This window comes from Asterias rubens, chromosome 3, assembly GCF_902459465.1.
Source record: "Asterias rubens chromosome 3, eAstRub1.3, whole genome shotgun sequence".
Classification (NCBI taxonomy): Eukaryota; Metazoa; Echinodermata; class Asteroidea; order Forcipulatida; family Asteriidae; genus Asterias; species Asterias rubens.
The window spans coordinates 12,287,505-12,299,928 of NC_047064.1; the positions used below are offsets into that span (position 1 = coordinate 12,287,505).

Genomic DNA, 12,424 nt, shown 5'->3' on the forward strand with positions numbered 1-12,424 from the left:
CCCCCACACACGTGAAAGTCATGAAGCCTTATAAAATCTGCGGGAAAGCACCTGTATAAATGCATGCGGTAAGGTTGCCTACACTGACGTCATTATAGGCAAATCTTGAGTGCGACGGTTTATGTGATAGTAGAGATGAGATTGGTTCCTAAATAATATGAACGAAAACACGTGTGAATTCGCTGCTATCATACCACGCGTGCGTGAAGTTCATGCTGCCTGCTGATGATGATGATAACGATCCTGTAATTTCTTGAATGCTTTTTCGACGCTGCATGTTATGAGAGCGAGATGGTAAGCTAGTGCGTCACGACAGCGTTTTGGATTGAAAAAAAAAAATAATAATAGATTACAGAAAAACACAACAGAAGTTTTTTTAAAAAGTTTTTAAAAGCAAAGAAAAAACATGCATGATCAAAAGAGTGTCGGAATTTGGTTATAACTTGTCGACCCGACACGCTATTTAATGCCTGGCTAGAACCCTAGGTGGAAGGGGAAACTTAATCATTGGCCTAGTAGGAGTAGTAGTACATCCATCTCTGTGTATTTGCCGGCATTTCTGAAAAGTTGATTGACATCCCTTGATCCTTTACCGTGTTCTAAAAGGAAATGTATGCACCATTGCACAAAGGTTCTAAAGGAAAGATCAACAGATTCAGAACAACTGAAGATTACTTTTTGTTGAATAGTTATCCGGATGGTCTGCAGACTGGTCACAGATATTCAGTGCCTCATGTTTATTCATTAGCCTATTGACACTCCAACAATAGTGCCAACCCAGTGCACCTTATTAACTGTGCTGCGCTTGGCCGCACATGACCGTTCTGTCTGCAGACTGTCTGCACTCCTTGGCAACACAGACTTGCCGGAATGGCTGCATACTTTCTGCAGAGGAACGGCTGGGGAATTTCGACAAGGCCCCTTAGTAGGGCTCATCGAAAAGAGGACGACTCCGTGACGGGCATGTTGCGGGGCGTTATGGGTAGGACGGTGGATGGCGCTATTGAGTGTGAAAGTCTTGGCATTTTTGCCTCGCGGCATAGGGAATATGCAAATTAGTAATTCGACTCTACCGGTAAGTATTCGTTCGTAGACCCCATCCACACTACTGTAGGGGGGGGGGGTGGGGGAATTTACACTTTGGAAATTGTGCCCTTACATAAAGCGCATTTCAGACTCCTTAAACGTAATCATTGCTTCGAAGCCTGCGCAGATATTTCAGCGCTTGCACAGGAAGCGGAGAATGGTGATTGTATGCACAGAGTTGAATGAAAGCATCAAGCTGGGCCGTGTTCTAAAGTTTGCTTCACTAATTTGTGAAATTCCTTGTTGATTTTTTTGAGGGAAAGGCCTATTTGAAGGAAAGTTATAGCTTGAACATTGCATAAATCTTGCATATTGAATTGATAATTTTATGTCTCCTTAACCATGTTATTATAGATGAACGATGAGGTGTCTGATATTGTTTGTTATTGTAACACCTGCAGTGTTCTTCACACACATATTTTGGGAGGGCGGGCGGCCCTCCTTAAATTTGGGCCACCCTGCTAAAGAATTGGCTGCGCTCTTAAAATTATTGGCCGCCCTGCCCAACAAATGACAAATAGACTATTTTTAGACTGCATTTAATACAATAACAAACGGGTACCTGACAAGCGAGTGCACTGCACACACTCCAAGCCTACAACCTTCAAAATTCTTAATTTTTAGTTCACTGTCCACTCTCATGCCTGTTTTTGTTTTCTTACTGAATAGGAATAGAACTAATTGACTAGAAGGTGTGACTTAAATAAAGGTGACAATAGGCATCTACAATAAAGAATGTGTAACAATGTTTTTCTTTCATTTTCTTTAGGTAAAGTTTATGCTGCAAAAACTCAAGAAAGTGCAAAGAATGTAGACTTGAACATCAAACTAGATGCTGACTGGGAACATGCTTTAGAAGAAGCATCTGAAGAAGACTTGGTTGATTTAGCAGGTAACCCATCTTAAACATGCTCAGTGTAGCTTTAAAATGATTAACAGTCACTACAGTAGTCATGTCTGGAATATTAATGCACACTAGGCTATGAAAAAAACATGGAATTTTATATTTTGATGGAAAATTCAATTTTTTAACTCTTTTTTTTTCTACTCTGAAACACAAACTTTCATTTCTGTTTTTCAGAAAACCAGGCAGCCTACTGATTATCTGCACTTTTGTTTAACTCAATTCAATTCATTTTTTATTGGTCCTACCATGGAGGAAATTCATTTGCAATACAGACAAAATTAATAAAGCACAATCATAAATAAACTACTGGAAATACATACTATTAATTAATCCGAAAACTACATAATAAACCACAATGGAATCATATTGAAAACAACATCTAAGCAGAAAGTAAACAAAGCAGTTAAACACTGAGGTTGAGTAGACGGACAGAGTATGGTATGAAGGAGTTGAGGTACCTGTTTGTTTTGCATGGAAGTGACTGCCATCTCCTACCACTTCTTAGTTTGATGAAGAATTTGTTCAATGGATGGTTAGTGTTACATTCGACTGCCTCTGCTTTAGATCGACCCTTATCTTTGCAAGTTTCATCAAGATCGATGTCTATCCCTAGGATTTTTGATGCTTGTTTCACATCCCGTTTCATTTTACCATTATCTTGTTTTCTTGCTCCAATGTACCAAACAACACAGTAATGAGTAATAGCACTTTCAATAACAGATGAGTAAAACAGAATCATAAATTCCTTATCTACATGAAAATAATTAAATTTACGCAAAAAAATACAGCCCTTTGTGATGAACGCTGAGCAATGATCACTCCAATTTAATTGATTGTCAATTATTTTGCCAAGGTATTTGTAGTTTTGCACAATGTCAATATCCTGTCCAATGAGGTTAATACTATTAGCAAAAGGTTCACCTCTCTTAATATGTCTGAAATCAAACACAATCTGTTTTGTTTTTTGAGGATTCAGTATGAGATAGTTATCATTTCACCACTGGCTAAAGTTATGTATCGCTTTCCTATATTCCCCCTGCTGGTTGTTTATGAGTCCAAGAATCACTGTGTCACTGGCGTATTTGAATATTTTCACTGAACTGAGATTGGATGTACATTCCTTTGTGTAAATGATAAACAATATGGGTGAAATGACACAGCCCTGAGGTGAACCAGTATTACAAACTATAGGGTCTGAACAAATGTTGTTGACTTTAACCGTTTGGACTCTTTCTGAGAGAAAGTCCCTTGTCCAGAGAATTAAAGATGGTTTTTCTCACAAGTGTTTGAGTTTCTCCAGTAACAAAGTTGGTTGTATGGTGTTGAATGCTGATGAGAAGTCAATTAACAAAGCCCTTGCATACGTAACACTGCTGTTTGTCCAAATGTTGGTAGATTTCGTGTGTGAAACTCAGAACAGCATCCTGGACTGATTAGCCAAATAGGCTGGTATGCAAACTGGTAGATGTCAAGTTTCTCCTGAATAGGCTGGATGAGGTTCTGTAGAATAGTCTTCTCCAAGCATTGTTCAGGAAAGGACAAACATTTTAACTCACTACGTTTGGTCAAGTTTGATATTCTAAAACAGGCAATTTTTAAAGAATATAACAATCAAACTTATTAAAAGTGGTACTATCGTGCATAATGCATTAAAGCAATCGCACAACATCGGTAAGTAGTATTGTCCAAAGGCCCACACTTCGTGTATCACAACTTAAAATAACAAACCTGTGAAAATTTAGGCTCAATCAGTCATTGGAGTCGGAAGAAAATAACGGGAACCCTCCCTTGTTTCCGCACGTTTCACCGTGTCTTGACATGTGTTTAAAATAAATTTGTTATTCTCGATATCGAGAATTTATAATTTTAAAAATGTTTTCTCAAAAAGTAAAGGATTTCATGGAATAATATTTCAAGGGAAGTCTTTCACCATTACCTTCTGTAAACCCTGTAAGTTATTTGTAAATTTGTGAACTTTTAACTTTTTGTTCTGTTCAGAAAGTGTCCAATTAGTAGACAAGCCAAACTTTAAAAAGTGCTGTAGAAAAAAAAACCATGGCATAGTTTGTTAATTGCTGGCATCCATGCTAGATGTATGGATCATTGGCTCGGGAAGACGGTTAGGGTGGATGCCCAGCTTGATTTTGAATTTTAAGGTCATTTTGGGGTCAAAAGGTCAAAAAAGGTCACAAATCTATATTTTCAAAATTTGTATCAACTTTATCATATTTGATAGATCTATCCATAAAATGTATTTTTAACTTTATGTTGATACTATAAACCTATGTAATTAACGTATCAACTTTGACCTTGTATACAAATGTATAGCAAAACAAAATGTAAAAGTGTGATTATCTTGAAAAGGGTACATTTTGAGTACACCAATTGTTTTTGCACGCCCCATCCTCATTGGTGCATATATTGGTTTCAAACAAACTTTTTTTGAAAGGTAAATATACCCAGCAAGTTTTTGGAATTTTTACAATTATTTATTGTACAATATCAACAATTCTACAAACTGACCATACAGTGTGTCACAAAGCTCTGATAAATTTCACTTTTGAAATTTAGTAATTCAATCAGTATTACTTTTTAAAGAAACAATTAAGGCCAAACATAATAATATGTGTGTTTCCGGTTACCCGACCGACCCTAGAAAAACACGCCGACCCTACGGAATTTTATACATTTACAGACAAAATAAAATAAAACAACCCCGATCCCACTCCCCGTTTGACAAAATACCGCACGATTTTAACGTTATTATATTTGATGTTTCCTTTTTTTAAAAATGTTTTCACATTTAAAATAAAGCAATAGAAAATACACATTTTCTTATGAGAAAAGACGTCGTTGATCCATGGTTGATCAAGTGCTAGTATTGCATTGACTGACGGACGACGTGTGTTGTTGTGTGTGTTGGGGGGTCGCAGCATGCATTTACACGTGCGAGTTCGTAATGCTAGCAATCTGTTAATTGCGCTGCTCAATCTTGAGATTGCACAACAGATGTTGATTGAGCGATGTACGCCGACGAGCTGCGCTACGCCCTCACATTTGCGCCGCCTGGAAACTCGCTAAAATTCCCACGTGACACGTCGAGTCTTGTCTCAATGCGTTTATTGCCGGTTCGCGTAGATTTTACCAATAGAGGGCGTTTTATCTCACTGTATTGCATTGTTCCAAAATTACCTCTAGCGTTCAATGTTTCTTGCATTTTGTTGCCGCACGTAAAGTAACAACGACTACAGGCGTAGAATCTGCTTTTGTGTTACGTGAAATTTACACCTCGGAACGGTTGCTTTTTGGGGCTTATTTTCTGTGTCATTTTAAGGGATTTTCGAGTCGAACTTGGACATCGTTAAATTACATGCAAGGGCAAAAATATTTTTAACATTGGTTCCTACCCTAAGTTTTGAAGCAATAAAATAATTCAACAAAATAAAATGTGTTTTCGTCCCTACCGACCCAAATTTTTTGGCCGGTGTAATAGGAAACACATATATTATTTTGTTTAGGCCTAATTCAAATATTCTGAAACACTATGTCCAAAACGACTGTGACTGTCATGACTTTGTAGCTCTTAACTCTAAAAACTCTCACTGGAAAAAGGGGTTCTTCGCAAATTCTAACATCTGTACTCTTTCGCTGGCTACTTGCTGAAATAGTTTCAAGGTTCCCGTACAGTCATAAACACATCGCTTATTTGCTAAAAACTGATAATAATGCCTAAACAAAGCCTAAGCACTCAGTCTCCTTTCTCCTGCCCTCCCTCCGTGCTCCATCCACCTACGTGTCACCTATTCCTCTCTTGGCTTTGCCCTAAGCCATTTGTTTTCGCCACCCCCCACCCCCTTAATATAAAGAACAGTACATTGTACATTATATTAAAATGTTTTGTACATGATTCTCACGAAGCTTCATTAGTGAAAAAAACTTAAGTTTTTTAAACTTTTGAGTGGGTTCCTTGCATGACATATACAAAACTTCTAATTTGATGCATTTATCAACAATAAAAATGTTTTTTTTCCCCCATTGTCACACTTGGTTTTATCTAATGTTTTGCTTGCACATGGCTACATTTTATGACTTCACTCTTCCCTAGTTATACAATTAATTGTTTTTTTTCCCCATAGGTAAGACTAATTAAATCAATGATAGATTCCAAAAGATCTGTTAAAACAGTGTGTAACAGATGTTGTAAAACATCCTTTCCTGAACACTTTAACAAACAGAAATTTGAACAAAAACAGTCTAAAAAGTAATTAGCTGTTCCGAACTTCAGTCGAAACAGATGTAATCGTCGGTTACAAACGCTTTTCAAAGACTAACTCAACCGATCCAAGGCAATGTGTTCCTTTAATTTATTTAATGAGTTTTTCTTTGGAGCACTATATCTCAAGAAGTGTACGACCGATTTCAAAGTTTTTTTCAGTAATAGACTCTTTAGGCGTAGGAGATTTGTCTCGGGTAACCGTGACCCCGATTTGACCTCTACTTCCGGGTCAACCAGTGTGGGTCCATATCTCAAGAGTTACACAACCGATTTAATTTTTTTCTTAAGTTATAGACTCCTTAGGCATTAAATTTTGTTTGGGAAAATCCGTGACCTCATTTTGACCCCTTCTACCGGGTCAACCGGAAGTGGGACCATTTCTCAAGAACTACACAACCGATTTTCAAACTTTTTTTCAGTTATAGACTACTTAGGCATTAAATATTAATTTTGAAAACTCTGACCCCCATGTTGACGTTTATTTCCGGGTCAACCGGAAGTGGGACCTTATCTCAAAAACAACACAACCAATTTTCAGACTCTTTTCAGTTATGGACTCCTTTGGCAATGGACATTCGCATCGGGTAGGTGTGACCCCATGTTGACCCGTGGGACCTTATTTCAAGAACTACACAACAGATTTTCAAACTTTTTTCAGTTATAGACTATTTGGGCATTGAAAATCGAGCACCGGACCCCACGCCTTAAGGGCTTCACGCTTCACGTTCGCAATTAAGTCCTTTATTAAACACTGTATACTTCTTTTCCTAAAACTTCATTCTGATGCCTGATTGAGTTCAAATTTTCACAGGTTTGTTATTTTACGCTTGTGTTGGGATACACCAAGCGCCAGTGCCTTTAACAATGGTAAAAATATAAGTACATGTTATAAGGGCAAGTGGAATACGGAAAAATAAAGCGCTTCTGCGTCCCATATCCAACGAGGCTGAAGGTTGAGTTGGATATGGGACGCAGACGTGCTATGTTTTTTCGTATTCCACAAGCGCGTGTGTTATAACAAATTTATCTTCCAGTCTCACATGCAACGCGCAAAGTTCAAAATTTCAGATGTATTTTGCGACGAACAGCATGCATGCACACAAAGTTTAGAATGTAATTTTTGCACTGTCCGTATACGGAGCGTGACGCATTGACACTCTCAATACACACTGTGTAATAAAAACAGAGGAAGTGGGATATAAAACAGAGGAAGTAGTATATATATGTTTTAGCATCTGATTGGTGGATAAAGAAATATAAACAATCACATATTGATGGGCAAATAGATAATTGTGATTTGAGTCTTCCATTTACAATGTTTTTAAACTTCTTTTGCAATAAAATCTTTGTGTTTAAAGATCATTCATCAGGACACATTGAAAAAGCCAACCCGTTAAAGCAGATGGAAACAATTACAATAAAAAAGGCATATGGTTTGTGATTTAATTTAATTTAATTTAATTTAATTGCTGTACTTTGTTTAATACCAAAGGTATTCTTGGTCTTCATGGCATGCTAAATCAAGAGCAGTTTGAAGCTGCACAAAGGAACGAGAAGCTTCTGGATGACCAGGGTGGATTTCAAGGTAACTATACACTTAATTAAAGGTGTTTTGATATTACTGCAGTAACGGCATATTCTTCAAAAGCCTGAAATATAGGCCTAATGACTGGACAGTCAATTCGCACCACACTAAAATTCCTTTCCTTTTATCTGAAAATTATTCATCGGTTTTCGTGCCTGACCTCTGCAGAGATACCAACATACACGATTTGGGCGTAGCAAATACGATTTCGAGCCGTGACTACGACGCTACGATAATACTCAATAAAACACGCCAAACAACCGCCCAATATAATTGTATTAAATCGTACAATACATGCAAACAACGAATGAACTATTAAGTGGAAATAAAAATTGAGAAAAATATCAAAATAATTGTAACAGAAAAGAAAAAACACTTTTAATTTTAGAACGCAGTGTTGAATAATAGCGGCGAATTCACTCGAACATTATACGTGTCTCGACGTAATGATTGTTGCGTGCCCTCTCCCCCGCTGGCTGGCCGGTGAGTATTTTTACGCTAGTGCATTGCTGCAAGATCGTACCCATTGATCTCTATTACACCAAGGGCAATAGTGCACACGTGCGTGGGGAATGAGGTTGTGTGTGAGCTAACGTGTCACAGTAACCTCATTCCTCATGTATCCACTATTATTGTGCCCGCGCTGTCTGTACATGTTCTTCATCGAAGCTTGGCACAAAAAGTAAGAAATAATGGCGACAAAAAAGGAGACCTTCTGAACAAAAATACCTTCAACTGAGTGGCCTGTGAGATCTAAGCTAGACAGTTTCCATGTTTTCTTACTAGTAATGTAGCGCCGATGTCCAGACAATGCCCAAAATACGGACACGTATTTTTTGCCCAAAATCCGGACACGTTTTTTTTTTTTTTTTTTTTCCTCTCTCCCAATAGCTTGTTGTTGCATTTCTGACCATTAAAACAAAAACATTTAAGTAAGGCCACCCTTTGTTATGTTTTTTTTTTTTGAAACAAAGTCAGAAGATGAGGGATTTTATTTTTTTTTTCCAGATTTCTTTTTTCACTGGCCATTATAAACATTTGTAGCTGTTCTGGTGGTGCATACAGAGGTAATTGTTATTTCACGACAATGCCTGAAAATGAGCTAATTAGCATTGTAGAATGTAATAGAAAGATCGGTTTAGGGAGCCCAAGCCACGCTCCCCCTTAACTTTTGGGAGATGCTACTCTTTTTTAAAGTTCAATGTTGGCATCTCTGCCTCTGTATGAATATTTAATTAGTCAAAAAGGCTTCGGGAATTCTGTAATTTTCGGCCTTTCTGAAAAGTCTCAATCAAAATAATGTACCAGTAAATTGAAACGAAGAGCATCTGTCGGTTTTTTTATGAAAACAATAAAAGAGAAATTTGTACTATTTCAGAGTCTAGAACACCTAAAAACTAGACATTGAGAGTTTGTGAACAAACTCAAGGTGTTCGGTTTCTGGGAGTAAAAGCCTGGTGTAAAAAACAAATATTGCACCTTGCTTTGTTCTCAAGATTTGTAATAAATGATCAAAATTGCAAAAATTGTCAAAACAACATGATGACATCATCATGACGTCATTTCGAGTTCAAGAAGTTTATATACTTGACTAACAACAATACCAAGTTTCACCTCAGTCAAACTTTGGTTTGGCATACACACAGCTTTGAAAAGTGCACCTGTAATGCAATACCACGTGACACATGATGACGTCATGAAGCTAAGACTCCACAGATATGCTGCTGTTATGAAGGAGATTATGTATACCAGTTTTGAAACAATTGTCACCAACTCTGACACAAACATCTATTCATAAATACCTCAGACAGGTTCGCTATTCCTATTGGTGTGTATAAACCTTTGTTTATGACCAGTAAAAAGTATGAAACATGGGCGTGACACGCGAGCTTGCACCTGTTCTTATAAGACAGTTTCTTTATTCCTATTGGTCGAGAGCAACGGCTGAAACAACTGTGCCACATCACGCGATACGCGCGACGCGCACAGCATTCCCTTATAAGGAGTTGTTTACCCGAGGGCGGCGGAGGGCTTTACTACTTCATAGCTGGAGAAATCATTGAACAATTATAATTTGTGGATTTATTTAACTTTTTGTTTAAAAAGTGTTGATGTTTTTGACCGAAAAGGCATTTATTTAAAAGGTAAAATTATCAAGAACCAGGCCTCGTTGGGATTAAACCACTAGTTGAAAACCTCTTCACCACACATTGATTCCCTTAGTAAAAGTGTACTTTTAGATGTTTTTAACCTGCCGCTAAAGGGCGCACTTATTTTTGGTGGCGTCATCGGTTTAATTTTTTTAAATCAGACCTTTGCTAGACCTTTGACAGAACTGTATGCTGTGATGGTAAAGCATTAAAGGATGTTTATTTCAACCGTAAAGCCATTAAATAACGCCTTTTCAAATAATTTTACAGTCACTTCCAGTTTAAACAGGTCGAAAGGTTAAGAAAAGTTCACCAACATGTCCCTTTTTGTAAAGTACGTAAAGCCCTTTCATATGATGTATAGATTGTCAAAATGGCTGATGTGGTTGAGGAAATATGAGCTTATGAAAAATTGTCGACTGTAGAAGAGACTAACTAACTGACGATGTATGTTGAAAACACCTCGAACACAGGCTAAAATGAACAACACGTGGCACAATCACTGGAGCGTGACTATGCACCGCAATCTTACATGTGGTGTACAATGTACATAAAAATGGGTCGCGCAACCAATGGGGAAATTTCGTAGTTCTTTATACATTGATTTTTGAATTTTCAACCTCGATTTGGCAATGTTCTATGGTACAATCTTCTAACTTTCTCCCCTGGCAGGGCCAAAGTTATTGTCGATGAATTGATGAGAAAAACCAGTTAACTGGTGTGATGGGACAAAATGAGACTTGTCGTGATTTATCAAGAAACCTCACTTCTGAAGTAGGTTTGCGGTTATGTTCAAGTTCCCCTTGCATTCCTCTGATGTTTTGCCTAGAATGAGGATGTCGCCTAGGAAAACACACATCTAATTCTCCTTTTATGAAGATGTGCAGTGACTGGTTTGAGAACTTTCGTAAACATTCTTGGAGCGCTTGATAGGCTGAAGGGGAGACAAGCAAACTGAAACAGACTGTCTTGCCAACGGAAACGCAGGTATTTGCGATGTTCCATGTGAATAGGGACCATGAGGTAGGCGTCCTTGAGGTCAATTTGGCCCCAAAAATGTCTCCTAGATTTAACAAATCCGTTACTACATGTAGATTTACTCCTTCCATTTTGAAGTGTTGATAAAGCACAAAATTGTTTAGCGGACGAATATTTATGATCGGCCGGAGCTCTCCTGATTTCTTTGGAATTAAAACTGGATAGGAAATTAATTGGCCCTCCACTGGAGTTTCCAGTGTGATGGTTTTTTTCTTCAATAACATTTGAATTTCTGCTTGCTCTAACTCTACTTGAGGTGCGGAGTCCATACGATTGGCAGGTACTCTTTCCTGCAACTGAAATGATGGCTTTATAAATTCTATCTTGTGGCCACAAACTGACTGGAGAATCCAGCTGTCTTGCGTAATAGTTCTCCAGTGTTGAACAAAAAATATGTGATGGCCTGTATGAGGAAATTTATGACTTTTTTTGACTTGTCATCAACATTCCGGTTTCCCTTGATTGTGTTGCTACATGTAATTCACAGTGGTTTGGGACCCAGACATTTCATTAAAAAATATTTTCCAGTTTTTTGTTAATGCTTTTACAGGACATATCTAATAAAACTGTTCAAATTAAAAAATTATGTTTTGAGGCTTTTCTTACACCGAAATGGACATTTCATTACCAAGCTTTTTCAAGTCTTAATTTGAGCGACTTGTTATAAAAAGAGTTGCTTTGTCTGAAGCCTTGACTTATGGTTGTTTTAATAATCTATTTGCCTTGAAGCCATATCATTACTCTTTTGTTTGATGTAAAATTTATTTTGAAAACTTCAGTTTCAGCAAAAGTCAGTTTTTAGTAGGAAACAAATAAGTTGTGCATTGCAAAATAAAGGAAAATAAATGAAATTCAAAACCTTGGATATTTTTCAATCGGCCACCAACGGCCACAATATTTCTTGTATTTTTTTTCCATAAAATGATAGAGTGACTACTAAGCTTTGAAAATAAAATAGCACACAAAAACCACAATATCGCTTTTACTCCAAAAAATAAAGTTTTCAGAACGTTGTTTTTAACCAAAAACATTGCTTGCACCATATAACACCAAACATAGCGCCCTCTGTTGACAATGAGATGCAGCACTTCATAAAAACAGCCAAAAGAGGGCGCAATTCCTCTTTATGACATGATCGTTAAATTGTGTATTATTTTGAAGGACAACCAAGTTTTATCTGCCAAAAGATGACATTGAGACATGTTGAGATATTGTTAAGGTATCTTGACCGATTATTGTACTAAAACTTGTCGATTTCTGGGTCACATACGTAATGATATAGGGTTTTAAACCACTGTGTATGGGTAGACCATGATGACCTTCCATTTCCATAACTGGTTGAACTGTTGAAGGATCGTCTGCTCGAAAAGTACGATCTCGTC

The 12,424-nt window shown here is 37.4% G+C and overlaps 1 protein-coding gene across 1 annotated transcript in view; it reads left to right on the forward strand.

The window, feature by feature from the left end:
* The window catches only part of LOC117287727 (tropomodulin-2-like), a 115,070-nt gene that overhangs the window by 64,817 nt on the left and 37,829 nt on the right, over positions 1-12,424 (forward strand). Inside the window, exons 4-5 of the mRNA XM_033768229.1 lie at positions 1,856-1,978; positions 7,762-7,854. Coding sequence (XP_033624120.1) covers positions 1,856-1,978; positions 7,762-7,854 — 216 coding nt within the window. The remainder of the gene's footprint in view (positions 1-1,855; positions 1,979-7,761; positions 7,855-12,424) is intronic.